General features: G+C 37.9%; 2 protein-coding genes across 5 annotated transcripts in view; one reads left to right on the forward strand and one right to left on the reverse strand.

The window, feature by feature from the left end:
- fip1l1a (FIP1 like 1a (S. cerevisiae)) overlaps positions 1 to 15,155 on the reverse strand; it is a 20,922-nt gene extending 5,767 nt beyond the window's left edge. For 3 of the 4 annotated variants that reach the window (XM_037974200.1, XM_037974199.1, XM_037974198.1), the window contains exons 1-11: positions 15,028 to 15,155; positions 14,764 to 14,824; positions 13,061 to 13,119; positions 12,732 to 12,824; positions 12,510 to 12,625; positions 12,274 to 12,356; positions 9,106 to 9,208; positions 7,857 to 7,956; positions 4,491 to 4,542; positions 1,361 to 1,416; positions 724 to 895 (exon numbers count right to left, since the gene is read on the reverse strand). In XM_037974200.1, the coding sequence (XP_037830128.1) occupies positions 724 to 895; positions 1,361 to 1,416; positions 4,491 to 4,542; positions 7,857 to 7,956; positions 9,106 to 9,208; positions 12,274 to 12,356; positions 12,510 to 12,625; positions 12,732 to 12,824; positions 13,061 to 13,119; positions 14,764 to 14,824; positions 15,028 to 15,094 (962 nt within the window). In that variant the 5' untranslated portion in view covers positions 15,095 to 15,155. The remainder of the gene's footprint in view (positions 1 to 723; positions 896 to 1,360; positions 1,417 to 4,490; positions 4,543 to 7,856; positions 7,957 to 9,105; positions 9,209 to 12,273; positions 12,357 to 12,509; positions 12,626 to 12,731; positions 12,825 to 13,060; positions 13,120 to 14,763; positions 14,825 to 15,027) is intronic. The other variant, XM_037974201.1, reaches the window with a different exon arrangement.
- Positions 15,156 to 15,467: 312 nt separating this feature from the next.
- Positions 15,468 to 20,647, forward strand: part of scfd2 (sec1 family domain containing 2) — a 120,711-nt gene continuing 115,531 nt past the window's right edge. The window contains exons 1-2 of the mRNA XM_037974139.1: positions 15,468 to 16,394; positions 16,536 to 16,704. Of these exons, the coding sequence (XP_037830067.1) occupies positions 15,581 to 16,394; positions 16,536 to 16,704 (983 nt within the window). The 5' untranslated portion in view covers positions 15,468 to 15,580. The remainder of the gene's footprint in view (positions 16,395 to 16,535; positions 16,705 to 20,647) is intronic.

Here is a 20,647-nt window from a genome sequence, read left to right on the forward strand (position 1 = left end):
AAAATTAAACGAAATAAACATTTGAAATATATGAGTTTGTATATAATGTATGAATATAATATACAAGTTTCACTTTTTAAATGGAATTACTGAAATCAATCTACTTTTTCATGATATTCTAATTTTATGACCAGCACCTGTATATTGGCAATAATTTCCCCTGGTCTTGCAGTCGCCTTTAGCTTGTGTAGCTCTTTTGCAACAGAGTGCATTTTTTTTTCCACAATAGCTGTACATTTTTCCCTACACTCACTCCGGTCGAGTTTATATTACAGTAATCAGCTGAAAAGTGAACAGGAGAAGCACTCCAATGTATAATCCCTTGCACAATATAGCACAATTCTTCATGGTTTTCAGACATTTCCTAAATAACATTTTTCTATATTCTTGCACCATAAAGTACAAGGCAATCAATGATGGTTGATCATTGGTTGATCAGTGTGTTAAAATGTGTGTGTGTGTGTGTCCTGCATATGTACCAGGCTGAGTGTGCACTCATAAATAAAAAGGCAAGAATATAATAAAAGAAGGCTATCAAAAACACTCTATTTGCAGACCCCACAGCTGCTCAGCAGATTTGCATTCATTCACTGTTGGCCATGAATGGAAAAGAGGAAGGAATGAAAAAAGGCAATCTGATTTAAAACCTAAAGATTGTAAATCAAATAAACTGATCTCAAGCCTGATCAGAAATATTTGGAACATCACAGCACTGAGACCCACCTGTTGTGTGAAGAGGAGGAACTTTGTCTTCCTTTGTATCTGGATCTTCTGCTTCTCTTATGGTGGTTGTACCCTCTAGTTTCAACTCTGTCCCTGCCATGCTTTCGCTGTTTTATGTAGCATTCCCAAGCCTTGGTAGTATCAGTCATTACAGGACTTGCTGCCTTACTCCCTGGGATTATACAACCGACAGAAGTGATCAGTCTAAAACAGGCCGTAACAGGACATAGACAGCAGTAGTAGGCAACAGCATTCCTTTTAGTTCCTCAAAATATTAATGGTGTCTTTAAAGAGCGTTTGACAAGTTTTTTCTTTTATAAATATACTTACATAACACTAAAACTGTACATTAAACAACACAACAGAGGTTCAGAGTATGTCAGGAAGATGTTGTGAAGATTCAAACTTTAAAAGCATAAAACGTACATATTTGTTCCAAAGTCTAAATTGTGTTTTTTCAGTACTCAGAATGGTTTATTAACACAGTGCTTAGCTAAAGCATGCCTTATTCTGAAAGTTATTTGACAAAAACAATTTGTGCAAAGTAACACAGGGGCTCAAACAGCTTTTCTTCGGTTGTTATGGAATGTCATGTTACTTTATAATCATTATTTCTTTACTGAAACACAATTTTTACCAGAAGAACTTTGGTATCCTGAAGTTGAGGGGCCATCAAAACCTTCGGGGAGTCCACTGAAAAAGAATATTAAAGAAATATTGTGAGGATCAAATAATAAAATCAACAAAAAAGAAAAAAATCAACATTAAGAATCTGAGATGTCTCGCTTGTGTAAATGGTTACACATCTGTGTGAAGAAATCTTAAATACCTGTTCTCATTTTCCATCATCTGTTACAATATGTTCCTAATTATGCCTAATAATAAGTCATCTTTACATAATGTTTGAGATTAATAATTGTAATAAAAGCAAACAGTGTAAGCAAGCAAATTCACAAGTGAATCACTAGAAAAGAAAATAGAGGGCCGGTTTGTGTAATGATCAAAGCACTTTTCCAAATGTGCTGCTGTGTTCTCCAAGTGTTTGAAGTGACTGGCTTATTGACAAGACGCAGTGTGCGCCTGCCAGCCCATAAAGAACGGATGGAGGGCAGAATACGGATACTGTCTTGATCTTCTGCCCGCCACGTGGCTGAGACACACACCACCCTCAACTGAAAACTTCCGAGTGTGCTGAGGATGAACTGAAGGCGTATGAAGCTCATCCAACGGTGCGAGTCCAAACAATGTGCACGATAAATCAGTCCAGCACTCTTGAGTTTCATTTTCTGTCTACCAGACGGAGAAAGGCTCGCTCATGAATGGACTATTGTGAGGAGGGAGTTTGGAAAGGGAGTTTGTGCTGACAGTAAAGAATTAATAAACTTGTGATAAGTTTTTATATATATATATATATATATATATATATATATATTTATATATAATTCTCAAGAACATCATGAGCCTAACATAAACATTCATGATGATAACTAAAGATTTTCTCAATAAATTACAATCAAGGTACCAATGCAGCTACTGTCTAAAATTTCGACATGCATCAAATTTTTTTACATAAATCCCAAGAGTAGATTGTGACTTACGTTTGTGATGATCTATATAGACAAATGTTGATGTTTTGATGCATAAACTGTATAAGAAGTGTAAAGACAACCAAGATCAAGAGAAATAATAAAGCTGCTGCCTTTGACTCATTAGGGTCACCATGACAACCTGTGTTTGTTACTTCGTTACAGCACTCCAATAAGACAGGCAGACAGAAAAGCCGTGTATAAATTAAGCCTCGAACAGTCACTGTGCATAAACTACACTGCAAGTTGTACTGGAAAAAAATCTGATCTGTAAGTGGCAAAAATGTCCGGTCGTCACAGATCCCCCTTTATGTTTCTACAGTGTTTTCTAAAGGAGATGTGACTAATTTAAAAGAATCCTCTGCTTACAGTTTTGAAGAGAAAATTCTGAGATACAATGGAAGTCAATAAGTGTTTGGACGTGCACACTCTATGCAGCAGGAAGAGACACTCTGGGTGAAGGAAGACATAAATACTTGTGTTTTGATGCATAAACTGATTACGAAGAGTAAAGATTTGTAAGAAGGGATTGTTTGTAAAAACATCTCAAAAGCTAGAGTGCTTTACGTCATCACCAAGTTGAATGTTCTGTGTAAAAAATTTTCAAAAACCATAAAACTTGAACTGCAGTTGAAGAAAAGCCATTAAATATATCAAAATGCCAATTCAGTCAGCCCTTGTGTTGCTCATATCCTATTATTGTGCATATGGAAAATGTTCAGTTTCTTGCACATTTAGTCTACTCTGTACAATGTACTGCTACTAAAACTCATAGCCCACTATTCCAGATGGAGCTGCTTGTTTTGATGTATACTTTGTGTGGGATTTTTCAAAGCTGTGGTCAGCGTAGTAAATCAAAAAATGTGACAGAAATTGAAGAGTAAGAGCCAAATACCGAAAAAGAGTGCTTCAATGCTTATGCATTGGGATCCTGAATCACATCTAGAAGTTTATAGTAGTACATTTAGTATTCAAATGTTCTTGTCAAAGTAATAAGTTTAACCACTTGCTGCAGACAAAAACAAAAAAAATTAGAACAACTCTAAAAAACAAATATGATGTATGTAGAAAAAAATTACCCAATGGAAATTTGGATAAAATTTATATTTAAAAAATTAAAGCATTTTTTAGAATGTGGATCATTGACAACTTTGATAGCATAACAGCTTATCAAAACATGTCAAAAGTCTCATTAGTTGGTATAATATGGTGAAATTAGCGTAATCGTTTTAAAAAACTAAATATAGATTTTAGAGACAGATAAGCATTCGAATCTTCCAAAAAAGCATTGACAGACAGGTTATATTAGAAATGTGTGGCGTTCCCAAAAAAGAAAGACTGAGCAGCAATGGAGAAGCAGGAGCTTTAAAAGATACACGTGTGAGTAAAAAAAAAAAAAAGAGAGAGAGAAAGGAAAAAGTTGAAAAGGAAATGATTCATAAAGCGCACAGGAGATGGCTGGCAGAGTTCATAGGAACAGTAAGTCCCTGAAGGATGTGAGGATTTGGCAGCTGGACTGAGATGTGAGAAAAAAATATATTTTTAGGACAAAGTACTGAGTGATTTCAGGCACAGGGCAGAGACAGCCGATTAGGAGATGGGGAAATAGTAACATTGGGATAGAAAAAAAAAGATAAAGAGACAGGAAGCTGTAGAGACAGACAAACATAGATTGATTGAGACAGGCTGGACACATACAGCATCCAAACAAAACTGGAATGGAGCTGCATTCAAGGCCATAGAAAAAAATGCCTGAGTCGGCGGTACAACATGGCCCACTTGTGATCTCAGACGTGTAAATTAGAGCTAAAGTGTGGGGGTTTGCAGACAGTCTGGGATATGTCGGAAGAGCACAGGATGCCTCAGATACTGATAAACAGGATAGCTTAGGCACAAACAAGATTTTAATCTGAATTCTACCTTATTTGGTGAGTGTGTCAGCTACAAGATGAGCAACAGTGTACTGTGATAAAACCCATAAAGCTAAAGAGGAAAGGAGTAACGTCAGAAAACGTAAACACTGCTACTTCTTTGGTGCCAAAAAGAGACTCATTAGCCCTCCCCAAAACAGATCAGTGAACTCCTTCCTTCATGCAATTGCTGTCTCACCTGCAGTCTTTTCTGCTCCTTCACTCCAGTCAGGGCTCTGAGAAACACATACAAAGAAGATAATGGACTCACCTGCACTGGGTGGCAGTGGGGGAGGGAGAGCATCCTGATCGGACAAGGGAAGCTGCATTAAAAAAAAAAGAAGTTATATTCTCATACATGTTCATTTTCACCTTTTACTATTGTATATATATCCTGAAAATGTAAGCTTGTAAAATATTTTAAGTTTTTTTTTTTTTTTTTTTTTGAGGTCCAAACAGTTGATTCAAGATTATTATTTATTCGGTCTTTCCATGTTTTCCTAACAGTTTGAGATGCCCTTGGTTCCTATATAACCCAGGTCATTTCAGTGTCAACAGGGAGTAAAAACAGAAGAACAAAACCCAGCAGGTTTTCTGTTTGTTTGTTTGTGGGTTTTAATAATAAAACTGCTTCTTTTCTTATATGTATTTCAGACTTCGCTCTAAGGTCATTGCTTCACAATTTATGGAACAAAATGTTCACTATGTGAGGGGGAAAAAAAAAGCTTAGGTATTTCTACAGAAGGTAATTAGGGTTTCATGCAGTTGCTTGTACAACACTGTCTGGCTTCGCATGAGTACACAAAATCATTTAGGTATGATTATTTATCCCCATAAATGGAATATAATTTATACTTTTGATTTCTATCATAAAACACTTAGAGCAAAGAAACTAAAGTATCGACTTTAATTGTGCATAAGATTTATGCAAAAACACCCGCATACCATTGACTTTGACCATCAGTATCCAATTTATAGTCGTGGGTGGAAAATTAAGTGTTATAAAAAGCAGAAAGGACATTATCAACATGATAAAAAGCCAATACAACACTTTCAATTAAAAATAAATTAGTCCATAGCAGACAAAACATATCAGCTGAATGGCATGTGTGCTTAAAATGCTCCTTCAATAGTATGTTAAGCAAGTTTAAATGTTGCAATTTCATTTATCTTGATTTGACAAAAGTTTTAGGTCTAGTCATCATTTACAATGGAGCCCCATAAAAACCTAGGTCTTACTTGGCTTCTGTTCCATCAATAAAACTGAATGCTTGAATTCACAGTCAATGATCCCGCTTGTGATAATGTTCAGATTTTACATGAGCAAGCAAAACAATCAGCTCTAAATTACACACTCAACCTGCACTAGGCAATTGTGTGGACACGCACACACAATTAAAAAAATGACGAATCAAAGCACAAAACACGGTCACATCTGGATCCCATCCCCTACTTTTGTTGTTCATTGTGACCCCTAACGTGAGAATAGCTTAAAGCAGTTTTAAGACAAAAATAAAAAAGGTCTTGAAAACAAAGGAATAATAGTATGAGCTGTTACACACATTTTGTACGCTGCCCTGAGGACCGAATTACCCTGCCTTGTGTTTTTCTGCCCATTAGAGCTGGCAGAGGAGGCCTTAACATTTCAGAAACACACGCACAAAGGAAGAACAGAATTAAAAATGTACATGCACACAACCATCTAACAGTCTGAGACAACAAAGCCTGAAAATGTAGAACCTTCAGGCAGTTCCTTTCAAGGCAGCAAACCAAAGGACAGTGTGATTCATCCTGAACAAAGAGAGTGCTGTATGCAAGAAACACCTGAGACGACTTATTACGAGATGAGGTCACTGCATGAAAACATTACATGAATGGTTATGGGATAAATATTCATTTAAAGGCAAATAAGCATGTTTCAATAGCATGGACACATAAACATACACCGATGGTAAACACAAGCTTTTCTACACACACATGTCTGCAATGTTAGCGTGAGTGAGTAATTGTTTCTACCTGCAGTAATCTCAAGCGAGTGTTGGATAAGAGATGGAGTTCCATGCTTGGCAGCATATGAGAGCACTAACGGCTGAGGGTTAATCGCTGTCGGCTGTGTTTGCGTGGTTTTCTGCCTCATGCTAATGTTTCACAGAGGTATGGGCTGCAAGGTTTTAGATGGAGCTGATATTTCATGTGAGACCATTGGATGCTATTCCGTACAGCAGAAAATGCAGAAATATTTAGTGTGAAAATATTTCTTTTTTCTCAAACTCTCAGTCTGGGAAATTTACATTGACACATGACTTTCCTTCCTTTGCTATTAATTCCTCCCACCCTGTCACTGCCTTTATAAAGCATAACTTCTAAATAAAGATAACTAAAGCAGCAGCATCTTCTTAACCAGACTAGATTTTCAATGCAGTGTTAATATTGCTCTATTCAACAATTTCTGCAATAATAAACAGTTGAAACATCAGTACTTCTGATTAGTGGGTGACATCATTTGGTTGTGGTGCAGTGTGTCCAGAAAGAACATCTATTTATCTCTGATCATCAAAAGAACACAAAAAGCTGCAGCGAACAACAGCCAGCTGCCTTGACACAGCTCAAGTGCTGTGCTGCAGTTACAAACGACACAGGTTCTGCCTCAAATCCAACCCTGTAATGACCCGACTCTACTGCAAAAGCTGCACCTACAAAACACACTTGGCATCGAATGTGACCTCACTGAAAAAACAAGCAAACAAAAAACAAAAAAAAAATTAGAAATGGTTCACTGTTTTTCTCTGCCCTATTCCCCATGGTCAGTCTGTTCAGCACATTTCTCATGGCACAATATGCAGACCCAGCACTTCCTTTTCTTCACCAGAGGCTATTTTTAGCATGCTACACATTTACATCACAAAAGGAGGCTGGGCCTCTAACTTAAAGAAGATGAGTTGCCTATAGATAAAAGCTAAAAATATATACTTTAAAGCTGGAGGTTTCTGCCCAGAGCTGCAGTAGGCCGGATGTTAGATATTTGGGGTTTATTTGCAGGCCTGGCATGGGTTTTCAGCACAATATGGAAGCTCACAGGGTGAACAGTAAGAGTGCTGGTGTTTCTATTTTGGAACCTTTGAAGACAAACACATATTATGTTCACAGCTGTGTGCTTGTGCCAGGGAGTCTTTGTGGATTCCTCACTCATTCAGTTCAAAAACCAGGAGGAAGTCTACTGACTGACAGCCCTGATGGACCCTCTCCAGGATTGGGTGACAGACACCTGACTGCAGAAATATATGGACTATGTCTGTCTTCAAACACATTCAAGCGCACAGACTTGTTTGCCTCTGTCCTTCAGCTCCACGGGAATATCTATTTTGACACGTGTTGCAGCTTTCCAAACACTCTCATCTGAGAGATTAGTCGTTTATGCAGCTGCATGGTGCGTCATGGAGACAACAGCAGGATCCCCTGCAGCTCTCTCTACCTGAAAATCTTTGTTTTGATCTAAATATTTTCCCACTGCATTCTAAAAAAAACGCCATCTGTTCATAATAAGCACATCGCTGAGAAAAAGCAAAATATATGGACTTTTTCTAATTAGCTCACATTTGGATAGATCACGGTTTTGCCCAGCGGCAGGGTGACTTACATGGTGGAGAAACAAAATCTAACAAAGACTTGAGGCTGGCTGGAGGAGGCGAATCACAAGGACTGATATCATCCACCTTGTAGGGCATCTCAGTAAGAACCTGCAATGCAAGATTCGAGAAAAGAAAGAAAAAAAACATTAAATGTTAGCAGGTGTCGCTATGAAGGACTGAAACAGCTTCAGTACACTTTGGCATTGGCTCTTGTGCGCTCTGGAACTGTTAAAGAGAATGGGGTATAACACATTAGGGTGGTCATACCACTTAAAAAGATTCAGAAAAGAAATTTATTGCAGAATTTTAGAGTGTGTGTGAGTAGATGGTTATACGACCCACCCCTTCACGGAAGAGCAGTCTGCAAAGTACAGAAACACAACCAGCCATTCATCTTTTTGCAATTATGCACAATAGAGGTTAGGGCAGGATAAGTATTGAATACACATTGAAAAAGATATTTCAAAAGAAAGACTCAGGGTTTTTGGAAATGTTTGAGTGAGCCAAGTGTCTACTCTCTGCACTGGTAAATTGACTCAGTGTCATGAATTGTTGCACATTCCTGAAAGAATACCACTTTTCATTCCTCATTTCTAAAGCGTTGGTTCTTCATGCTTTGTCTTGTAGTTCTTGTTTTTTTTAATGTATGCTCTGCACAAAAGTGAAAAAAAATTATGATGAAAAAATTATCCTAGCAACAGATTATGGCGTGTTCACAAAAGAAAGTTCAAATAAAAGCTAAAAGCTAAAAAAAGACAAGAAACAAAAACATAATGAGCTGGAGGAAATTTGTTTTTAGTTCAGGTAGGCCTAATGCATGACTGCTTTTAGTTTGAAAGGTTGATTTACAATAGATTCTCCTGTAAATCAGGAATAATGTGCATTGTCAGTTGTTCCAACAACATCTTTTATTTCCATCCTCTACACTCTTCTCCTTTGCAAAAACAAGCAGAAAAGTTGTAACAATTGTTTTGTTTTTTATTTTTAAGTATCAAGTTTGACACTGAATCTGAATAATAATTACAGAATGCTGAAAATTTACACCAAATCAGACTTTGCAACAGACACAGAGTGTTGGAAAATGGCCTCTGTGTGACATAAAGGTGGATACCTAAAACAGTTTTAGAATGATTTGCAGTAGTCATTAAGCAGACACACACACCCAAACCTTTCCAGGAAAATGTTCCTGTTTTGCCATTATTTTACTTTTTGAACATTGGAAACATAAATAGCTTCAAAGTCTTTGCCACTCACTACCTGAGAATTGTTGGCTGCATCAGAGAGACTTGGACGCCTTTTGTTTCTGTTGTGGCGTCCAGCTTGTCCTCCTTTCAAATCAGTGTCATCCTCTGACTCTCTGCTGATCAGGTAATATTATATGTTATACATACACAACATCACATTTACATTCATTTTATACTTTGATACAGCACCAAAAGATGGCGACTAATTTTTCCTAAACATTACTTGCTTTTCAGAACAAGCTTTTAACACAAACATATGTTACCCTGAAGAGCACTTATAATATATTAAAAACAGGACTAACTCCCAGTGTTCAACCCTCTGCTGGTCCATTAATGCATTAAACCTTCTTATCTGGATTATTTTGCCTTCTTGTCATAATTATGACTAATATTTAGACCCAAAATTTGGTTTTCAGAAAACAGAGAATTTAATGACTCAGGGGAGTAAAGGTAAGTAGTTTACTGTCATGGATAACCAAGGTTAGACCAGGGGAGCTGTGGAGACAGTGACAATGTAAGTACAAGGCTTCCAGAAAGACAGTTACAACTTGACTAAAAAGTTCTTATCTTACAATGTTGTAAGATCCAAAAGAAGGGTGCGGATTCCAGTCTGTGCTGAGATTAACACTTTCCAGTAAGGTCAGTTATTCATTGGACAGTGGCAGGTTGGATGTTGATGGGTAGACTGAGCTAATCCTGAATTTGATATTGCAGATGCACAACAGTTGACTTTTGGACCGTGAACATAGGTGGTGGAAATCTAGAGCAGGTTTCACAAGTACGTGAGCTATACAACGTTCCAACGAAGAGTTCTGGTTAGATTTAGTCTTAAATACCCACGAGGTGATCAGCTGTCATTGCTGACAGAATCCTGAAGTGGGGTGGTTGTGTGTGCAGTGTTACGTCCTTGGCTGGTGACATAGAAGCTGTGGCAGACAGCTGTAGGACGCTGAGGAAGTTACTGTCACCGTGTTTATCAGGGAAAATGGAAGCAGAAGAAGAAGCAAGTTTTGCTAACAAGAGTACTGGTTTGAAAACACGGTTTGTTTTGTTTTTTGGTCTGGAGTGATGCAGTCAGGAGTGTGAGCCCCACATTTCACAAGGGGAACCCCCAAGCTTTAAAATGATGTCACACAGTTTTCAAGAAATTTCCCATCAGGACAGCAGGAGGTGGCCGGTGCCGGTCAGACAGCAGAACAAGGACAGTGGCAATTAGACCGATGAGGTGGTTCCTCTATTGAAGGTTTGTATTTCAGGTGCTCCTCTTTAAATCATTAACTGCGCAGTCAGTCCCCAGACTGTGGAGCTAAACTAACAACAACCATCAAACTTTCTTGTCCTTTGGGAAGCTGAAGAATGATACAGCTGTTGTAGTTTTGGGTTGGTTTACACAATTAATTCAATTAATTGCCATGCACTGAACCTTTTCACCCTCACACTATCTGTATTTGCTATTTCCTCCCTTGTTGTTGTTCCTGTTTGGCTCTCAATACGTCACACTTCGAGACCCTAAAATGTTTTTCAATCTTTTATTTTTAATTTAAAATTATTGTGTTTTTTTATGAGAAACTCTCAAAACAAGCCCTTTTTATGACTAGCTTTTGATTTATGTTAGCCTCAAAACACTTTTCGTTTCCCCTTTAAGCTCTGCCTGCCACTCAGAAGCTGCAAAGGAATGGTTATTGAAAACAGAATACTGGAATCGTCACACACACACACACAACCCTCTCCCTCAGAGAACACTCATCCATCCACAAAGATACACACACAGATGGGACACTAACCTCTTTCTGTCACAAGAATTTCATCAGCAGAAGAGAGAGAAAACACAAAGAAAAGGAGAATAGCAGCTACAGTTAATAGCCGCTCATTAAGGAAGAGCTTCCATCTCCTTAACGTCTCTTTAAAATTTTTACTCCAGTTTTGAAGAACACACACATTTTATTTAACTTAGTGACATCTTTGAACGTTGTACATTACAACCGGCACCCCATCTGTATGAGAACTGGTTTCTAACATGCTACAGTGTAGCTGCCTGCCTCCCCTCTGGTCCAGCTTTGTCACATGAGGAGAGGGAGAAGCGTGACGCCACGCAGCACTCCAATTCACACGACCTTCCCCGAAGGGTAACTTTGCCAATGGGAGAGTACATCATCTGGAGATGGACCTTTAATTAAAGCTTGGCTGACAGTCAGGTTTTCATTGGACATCCTCATCAACCAATAAACTAAAAGACAAGTGGAAAAGATCTGATCTGTGTGACAGAAGGCAGCATACATCACAGAAGTGGGACAGAGTTTGTGTGACATTTTCTACCAGAAAGGGGTTTCCTCCGGGGAGTAATGATGTAATGAGATTTAATTTTGCTAAAAAAATGTTTCTAAAATGCAAAATACCATTTTAGTTTAGCTTATCTATATAATGTAACATGGTTGGCATGGAAATACGTATATCAAAACTACAAAATTTACAAAGAAATTTTGAAGGCTGTTAATGCAACTACTGCCTAATATTCCAACACACATAAACTTTCTTCTATAAAGCCCAATAGCAATTTTTGACTTACTTTTGTAGTAATTTAACATGACAAAAATGCCTGCTTTGGTGGATAAATGGTATAAGATGTATAAAAAGAACTCAGATCTGCAGAAATGTTAAAGCTGCTGTCATTGGCTCAGCAGGGTAACCATAATAACCACACATCTGTGTCTGTCACTCCCTGACAGGATTCCTAATGAACCAGGCAGACAGAAGCAAACACCAGAAATTTGGCCTCAAACAAACAGCCACTGTGCAAAAACTCAAAGTCATATTAAAAAAAAGATACGAGAAGTTAAAAAGACCCTTCACTTCCAGTTTTGAAGAGAAAAGTCAATGAGGGTTTGGGTGTGGGAACTCTCCACTCTGGGGGGATTTGAAAGAAAACTGCAAGTCTTAAAGCAGTGAGAGGCACACTGGGTGAAAGAAGGCAAAAATGTTGACAATTTCATGTATAAACTATATAAAAGGTGAAAGATTTGTGAAAATATTGAAGAGAGACAGATAATTGGTGTGTCACAAACAGAAACAACCAGCTGTAGCCTGTCTTTCAGCTTGGAGCCCAGAACAGTGGCATGGAATGGGATATACGGAAGGATGGAGTACTGAGGACACACACAGTGACAGAAAACGTGCTTCTAACCTGCAGGCTTTAATAGCTCGTCTGCCGGAGGAGTGAAAAGCACGAGACACTTTTTCTCTATGTTGAGCGTGCTCCTTTTTGGCCTGGGGAGAAACATCAGATTCAAAAATCCTTGCTTCTAATCTTTTTTACATATAAATTACACTCTAAAAGGAAATAGGACAGCTACTTATGCCCACTTCAGTTGTAGCCTCTCAAAATGGAAAGGTAAGCATGTCAGTAATCTGTTGCATTACCAGGATTTTTGAGCCTTGACTTCTTTGGAAAGCTTGAAGTTCAGTCTGTTTCTTACAATATGCCCTCCAGCTTTCTTCATCAAACCCATAGTTGAAGTAATCAGAAAGCTCAGCTCCTAAAAACAAAAAAGTTGCTGTAAATAGCAAGTCTAAATACAAGTGGTGACAAGAGCATTAAAGGAGTTTACGTAATGTACAGTTATTTGCTCAAGAACAACATACCAGGCTTTGTCCACGGTTTTTCCTTAAAAAGCTCCTCCTTCTGTTTCGGCCTTTTGACTTTTTTGATATTCTTAACTACTTCCTGTGAGGAGCCTGTAAAAAAAGTATGTTTCTCATCAGAAAGACAATTAAATTAAACTGAAGTCAGTATCTTAGTGAACATACAAACTAATAGTAACGTGTTGGAAATGAAAACTTCTAAAGACCTTCAGCACAATGGCGTGTATATTTGAAGGTGAAATGCTACTTGTTTTTTTCTGAAATGGATTTTTGATTGTGTTGTCTTATGAGTCATCCTGTCAAAAAGATTTGTCAGAGCACCTCCATACCAGCTGTGTCGATCTTCTCTTCAAAAATAATCTCAAGTGGAGTACGTGTGTCCCGAGAGCTGCAAGAAATCACATTACCACAACTGTTATCTCCGTCATGAAGTCAATAAGTTGAACTCTTAAAAGCACTTTGGTCTGGGTTGAGTGCTGATAGCCTTTTTTTTTCAAATGGTGCCTGAACAATAGAGAAGCAATACATCACAGTCCATCCCAAAAAGAAAAATATAAGAAAATATCTCAAAGCTACACAGTGACAGAAGTGTGCTCCTGACAAATAATGCAGGTTCATACAATGCCCCAGAGGAATGCAATAAAAAGTTGCACATTTATCATTTTCTTTGTCAGGTAATAGCTGCATTCATATATACACAGCTGCATGAAAGCATAAAAATGTCTGTATTCATCGACAGTGCCATTGTTACAATTATAACCATTATTGATAGCCTTTAAATGTCCTCAAAAGAAAAAATAATGCATGAAACTCACAACAAATATACAGAGTGAAAGAGACAAATAATCCCCATTCATCCTTTAAATTTCGTATACTAAAAGGGGTTACAAAATGGAAATACTATTTTAAAAATCTGTACAAGAGAAAATATTAACAACATTTTTATTAATGTTATTAATAATGTATACGTATTTGTAGAATATCTTCATCAAAAATAAATCAAAAGTATAATATCAATATACGACCAAGACAAAGAAGTCATTCTCTTTAAATTTTATATGACTTCAGTCACAAATTTACGTGTGATTATAATGACACTTTATGCCACATTAATTCTTGAGCAAAAAGAACATGACAATACAAACCACAGATATAATAATGCTCCAGTTGTGTGATTGCTTATATTCCTATTTTTCAGCTCACAAACAAACACTCCTTTCCTGACAGCAGCTTTAATGAGCATAACAAATCTATCAGTGTTCCAGGAGACTGGCTTCACGGTACATTAGGGCCGAAACACACTCTGTCACGTGTACTGTGAAACTATAATGATCACTCCTATTACTGTGCAGGGAAAACTGTAATATACCTGAAAATTATTGTTTTAAATTGCATGCACAGAAATCATGCGTGTAAGTATCCTTGCTTCATTGTCCCCTTTATGCACCCTCAATTTCAACACTATATTAAATCGAATGCTTGTTGGTTTTTTATTTATTTATTTATTTATTTATTTATTTATTTATTTATTTATTATTTGCCACTGATATTGTGTTTTTGGCATAAAAGGATTAACTTCTTGTGTCAAAATTAGAATGTGCTGACAGACAAACAGAGGTGATCGCAAATAGTTTGATAAAAAAATTAAATAAGGATCTGCGCAATCTGTTAGCACTCAGAATATGTGTTGGGGATCAGTCTCAGCTACTACCACAGCAAATTTTAGGTCAATATTTGTGAAAAAATTACAGACTTATAGCCATTTTTGTGCTTTTAAGGTCAGTTAGCTGTGTTGGCCATTTTGAATCGGGTTGACTCGAGTTGCAGATGTTCGTCCAATGATTGCTTTCTGCAAGTTTCATTACAGTTCGTCCAGTGCTTCATGAGATATTTTGCTAACAGGCAGACACAGAAATGGGCAAAAACATTGTCGTCCATCTTCGCCTCAGCAACGGGCAAACAGTGGTCAGATACAGGACTTTAAAATTAAAAAATAATATTTCAAAACGACCAAAAACAATACTGAGCATACCTGCAAGGGCTTTGCTCATTTCCGGCCTCCTCCCTCTCACCCCTGCTGAGTTCAAATATCCCTAAAAACAAATGTACTTTACATAACATTACAATTGCCTAAGGTAACAGGATAGTTACATTTAAGCTACAAAGTACTAGTGTGAAGATTTCTTCTGTCGACAATAATAATTCCGCACTATAGTTACAGTTTGTTTACACCGGAAATTAAGAGACCAGAGACGGATACCATTACAGGGATATGGTCCCGTTTAAACTTAGCTACATTGATATAATTTGTCCTCGTCCTCGTCCTCGGCGGCCTCCATGAAGTCTGAGTCTGGCGTAGACATTTTAGAGTAGAGAAAGACTGTTTTACGCCAAATATACACCTGAAATTAAACTTGAAATAAAAGATTGTTATTAATCAGTGAGCTCATTACGATTAACGTTTTTTAAGGAGGGGGTCTCGCGCTGAACTGACTAACTGCAATTAGCTCAGTTAGCCAAAGAAAACAACAACTTTATAAAGAGCAGCTATTCTAGTTATGTGCATTTTCTATTTTTAGACTGCGTCGTTGTTTTTGAAGGTATTTTAGACAGTACAGAAGCACATCACATAAAAAAGCATGCGTTAAACAGCTCTTACAGCAGCATCACTCGGCCAGGTTTTGCTTTAAGTTACCACGGCAACGTTTGCGTGACGCTTTTATCCTGCGACGCGCGACTTGCCACGTCACCTTTAAGAGACTAGTGTGTTTGTTATGAAGCGACTTTAGCTGACAAGTCGGATGTTTTTGCTGTTTTCTTGCGTTTAGCTGTCGCTGCTGATTATTAAAATGTCGACAGTCGAGGATTTTACACACTTTCCACTCCAGGCGTGGGAGAAAGTGAAGTCGAAGGTTAAGAGAGCTGTAGTTTTTATGGATGACGGGTGTGCAGAGGCTCTTCACTGGAGCGGAGGGGCTGCTGCCTTCTTGGAGGCTGGAGCCAGAAACATAAAGCAGTTTTCAAGCTTCGAAGCCTGCAGCGTGAACGAGCCCAAAGCTGTGTTTGTGGTGAGCACTTTGTTAAAGGGGAGAACAGTCGATATTATCAAAGACATCATATCTGTCAGCCACTTTCAGTACTGTGTTGTCTTCACCTCGGTTCCTCACTCTGCCCACCTGCTCGCCAACAAAGTCACGGCAGAAATGGACGGTAACCCCGTCTTTGAGCAGTTTGAAGAGAAGCTCTGCGAGTGGATGGGAAATATGAACTACACGGCAGAGGTTATGTATGCTCCTGTGCTCTTTGCTCCTATATCCCAGCAGCTGATCGTCACACCAGCACTCGCACACCTGTTTCCTCTGCTCTCACCGGACCTGGTGACGATCAACGCAAAACGACCCGAGAAGAAGAAGTTTGCCAGCCTAAATGATGTGGACATGCACTCACTGCCTTTAGAGCTGCAGATCCAAGTCAAATCCTTAGTTTCAGCCTTAAATTTTATGTTTGAGATCACAGCGACAAGAGAAGAGACCTTTGCTGTGGGTCCAATGAGCCGCGTCATCACAGGGGAACTGGCCAATCACACCCAAGCAAAAAACAGAAGGAAGACTGCTCTTAATAAAGCATCCATCATATTTGTAGACCGAACAATGGATCTTACAGGTAGAACCAGATCTATATTTATGTAACATAACACTGTTAAGACTCTTCTGCATTGAAAATCACTGAAGCCGTCAGTGTTTGTATAGTTTAAAAGACACATTCATTTTGATACATCATTAAGTGTTTTTTACTTTTCTACAGGAGCTGTTGGTCATCATGGAGACAACCTGGTTGAGAAGGTTCTTACAGTACTAAAGCTCTTACCTGGTCATGTGACTGATGTCCAGGTGGACATATTGGAGCTCACAAATCTTCAGCGAACCCCTCACTCCCAGAACATCCTGGCCCCTGGCTGCCTTGCGCAGAACCAGTAAGTGTATTTCAAGTTTGTACTCCTTTGTTAAGAAGAATTATGGCAATAGCGGTCTTCACCAGCCAATATACAGATACACTATACTTAAGTCCCTCACAATCACAATAAAAATGCAGCAAAGGTTTTGTACAACTTAAGGGTGGACAACTGGATTAAGATTTTGATTGTTTGTTTTTTAGGATGGTGTTTCTCACTTTATTTTAGTTCATTTAATTTTCCATTTCAAGAGTTTTGACCTACGGTAGTTTTGACATGTAGAAGTCAAATCCAAACCTGAACACACTGTATTACACTCTGATCATTTGCAGTCCACCTTATCCATTTCCAGCAAGTAAAGCCCTAAAGTTTCTGTCAGGTGTCGATGCAGCCTGCAGCCTGCAGTCAGACTGACAGCAGGCTGAGCTGATGGGACGCCACTGACATTTTATTGCACAGCACAAATCTGGATGATTAATTTGTTTAAATCTCCAACAATTTTGGTGAAAAATGAAGCTTATCATTATCAAAATGACAACTGATGAGATTCAGTTAAAAAGTATTTTGAGAAATATTTGTTTTAAGAAAAAAATTGCACACGTCAGTCTATCATAAAGTTGGCAGCTGCATAAAATAAACAAGAAAAAAAAGAACAATAATTACTCCAAACTACTTCCTAAAGGCTCTAACTTTGAAATATGGACTTTGGTGTAATTTTATGATCAACCAAGACATAAAATAGAAGCAGAAACAGTACAGCATCACAAAATAACTGCTTTGTTCTGTGGCTAATATGCTATTTTTGATAGTCTTATTCATAAGAAAAATCACAGACAACCTTCATTTGTAAAATAGTCCACAGTCTTGATAATATTCAGATAAAATAAAACCGCTCTTTGGTGCAAAACCGTTTCTGGTTATTATCAGGCTTGATGTGTAATACCTCTGGTGTTCAATAAACAGAAAGAGACTTTAAACAAATAATTGTTGTTGCAATATGGTTTTGTAAGTACTTAACAACAACTGAACGTTTGGCAGTGATTATATAATCACTTCTTGTTTTTCTGCTAATAATTAGAAAAAAAAAGATTTTTGGAAGTTGGATTTTGCTGTACTTTTAAGTTCATATCTACTTATATCTAAAAGTGGCAAATAAAACTTTCACTTACATTATTCTAGCATTAAATAAAAAGCAAACAGAAATGAAACTGGTGATTGCTTTGAAAATATATTTTTTTGTGCAGAAATCAAATTTAAAGTTATGTATTTGTCTCAAGAAGGTTGAGAGATAAATTAAAATTAAATTACATCAGAGAACCAAATTCCACAAAGTTGGTGAAATAGATGTTATAATATCACCTTCAGAAAATGATTTTTACATTTTATTAACCCTGACCAAGGCACTTTTTCTTCATATGGGCGCAAATGACTGGCCACTAAACCATTAAAATATTTCATGAATATATACCTCACAAATAAGATCAGTATCTCATGAATTGTAAAAGAACTAGAAGCACTCAGAGGCCATAAACCTCTGTCAAAGCCACAATGTGATTAAAACATAAGATTATAATCTGGATCACCATTGAAGTCTAATCCATTGTTGTGTGTAACAACCCCAACATTTCCTGAAAATTTCCTCCAAATCTGTTCATTAGTTTTTACCTGATCTTTGCTAACAGACAGACAAACAAACCAACGGACACAACCGAAAACAGAAGGATCACATGTAGGAGCAGAGAGAAGGTTGTAACAAAGATGTTACCTGTGACCTTGACCTTTGACCCCATCACCTTGAAATCATTCATGATCACCGTTGACCTAAGAGGTGTCCAGCTGTGCAGTTTCATTTACTCTGTTACATGGTTGCATAAAGTCCAAGGTCATCTGTGACCTTGACCTTTGACCCCATCACATTGAAATCAACAGTGATCACCCTTTATCGAAGACGTACAGCTGCAGAGTTAGAGCACGGGCTGATCTGTGACTTTGACCTTGACCTTTGACTGGATCACCACCAAAATATACTCTCTTGTTCCTTGTCCCATGTTTGACATTTCCTGAAAATTTTCTGAAAATCCTTTCATAAGTTTTTGAGTAATCTTGTATACAGACAGACAGACAGATGCTACTGAAAGCATGACCTCCTTGGCAGAGGCAATAACAAATTGATCCAGATTCAAATTTTTACACTAAAGGCAGCTTTCATGTGTGTTTTTTTGGTTTTGCCCTTTCTCTCCTTACTTCATCTTCTTAAGCTCTTTTCAAACATGCAGGTTAGATTAATTGAGACTCTGATTATGTAACTTTTCCACAAAATGTTCTTGACGCTTTCTTGTCTCCAGAGCTTGCCAGTTCTTAAAATGCCACCCAGAATGAGTTTTCTTGCTAAGAATCATGGCAGATACCTTGCTGTAACCACCTCCTGACAGAAGATTTATTCCCTTTTATTTATTTGACAAAACGAAAACTTACATTTCACACTTTGGCCAGACAGACATGTACACAAACTGACATTCATGTAACACCTCTCCAGCTGAGTAGGATAAGTGGCATATGACCAGCGCGAGGAGCCAATTGTTCAGTGAAGTTCAGTGCTCTGGTTTTGGCTGTGCAGGTGCATGTGCTCAGTGCCTGCAGTTCGGCTGTTGTTCATGGCAGGATTTAATTCTACATCATGTGTTCCACCCAGGGTTTGTCTCTTTATGTGGTCGCTGGAGGAAAGGACTTTGACTTGGAGGAAAAAATTTGTGGCTGAAGCTGTCATTCATCTAGTCTGACCATGGTAGTTTCATGATCAGTCTTAGTATAAAAAAAAGTAAAGAAAAGCCTTTTTAATTATTAGGTTTTAGGTCACAGAACATAATAAAATTAAAAACCTAGAATTCCTTGAAGGAAGGAATGCATACCACACACTGCCTTTTCTACCAGAGTTTTAAACTGAGATCACTTTATGTTAAGAAATAGAGTAAATATTAAAATAATGTAATGTGTGATGCAGTGTGTCATGAATGACTCTCAGCTAGTACCACGTCAAATTGTATCTCAATGTCTATGCTTTTAATTAATCATTTGTGTGTTAAGGTCAGTTATCTGTGGCAACCCATCAAATTAAGATGACCAAAAATAAATCAGTTGCAGATGTACATCCAAACATTACTTTCCAAGAGTTTCACTGAAATCTGTCCAGTGGCTGATAAGATATTTTACTAACAGACAAACAGGGTTGACTCCAACAGGTTAAAGGTCAAAGTTTAAGGAAAAAAAATTGCACGTTGAGTAGTGCTTGAAATATGTGCTGGGGGTGATTTTCAGCTACTACCACATCAAACTTTGGGTCAGTGTCTGTAAAACTGACTGAGTTATCGCCATTTTTGTGTTTTCTAAATACAATTCTCAAGCATTTGTAGTTGTTCTTAGTAAATATGCATTACTGTATTAATCATTGAAGAGAATAGGTCATATGTATGATAGAGATACTCCAGAAAGAGGTTGGAATCCCTGCAAGAAACAACATTTACAGCAGACGATCAGTTCAGACAAACATACGGATGAAGAAATGTAGCTGACAGGAATATGTAAGTGACAGCGGTGGCTGTGCTTGTGTGAAGTATACCCAGCTGATCCGAGCCAGCCGGATCAGCAGGAGCGTTACAGCCTGTGCTATCGCTGAACAGATGGCCCAGTTGAGCCTTATCACAGATGCTTAGGAGACCGAAGTGCTGCCGAGGCAGAACAAGAAAGAACACCAGAGTTTCCCCACTATATTTAACTGCCTTCAAGTGCACAGCTCGCTGCAGGAGCAGTTTATGACATTCACTTCAGTCCGTTAAGAACACTGCTTTGCATATTCTTGTTTTAAACGATGTGCTTTTTATGCATTTTAATCATTGAAGTGACAAAAAAAAAGGTCTAAAAAAACAATATTTTCGTTGCATGATCTGAACTGTACAAAGCACTAAAC

Source organism: Kryptolebias marmoratus, linkage group LG24, assembly GCF_001649575.2.
Source record: "Kryptolebias marmoratus isolate JLee-2015 linkage group LG24, ASM164957v2, whole genome shotgun sequence".
In the NCBI taxonomy this organism is placed as follows: domain Eukaryota; kingdom Metazoa; phylum Chordata; class Actinopteri; order Cyprinodontiformes; family Rivulidae; genus Kryptolebias; species Kryptolebias marmoratus.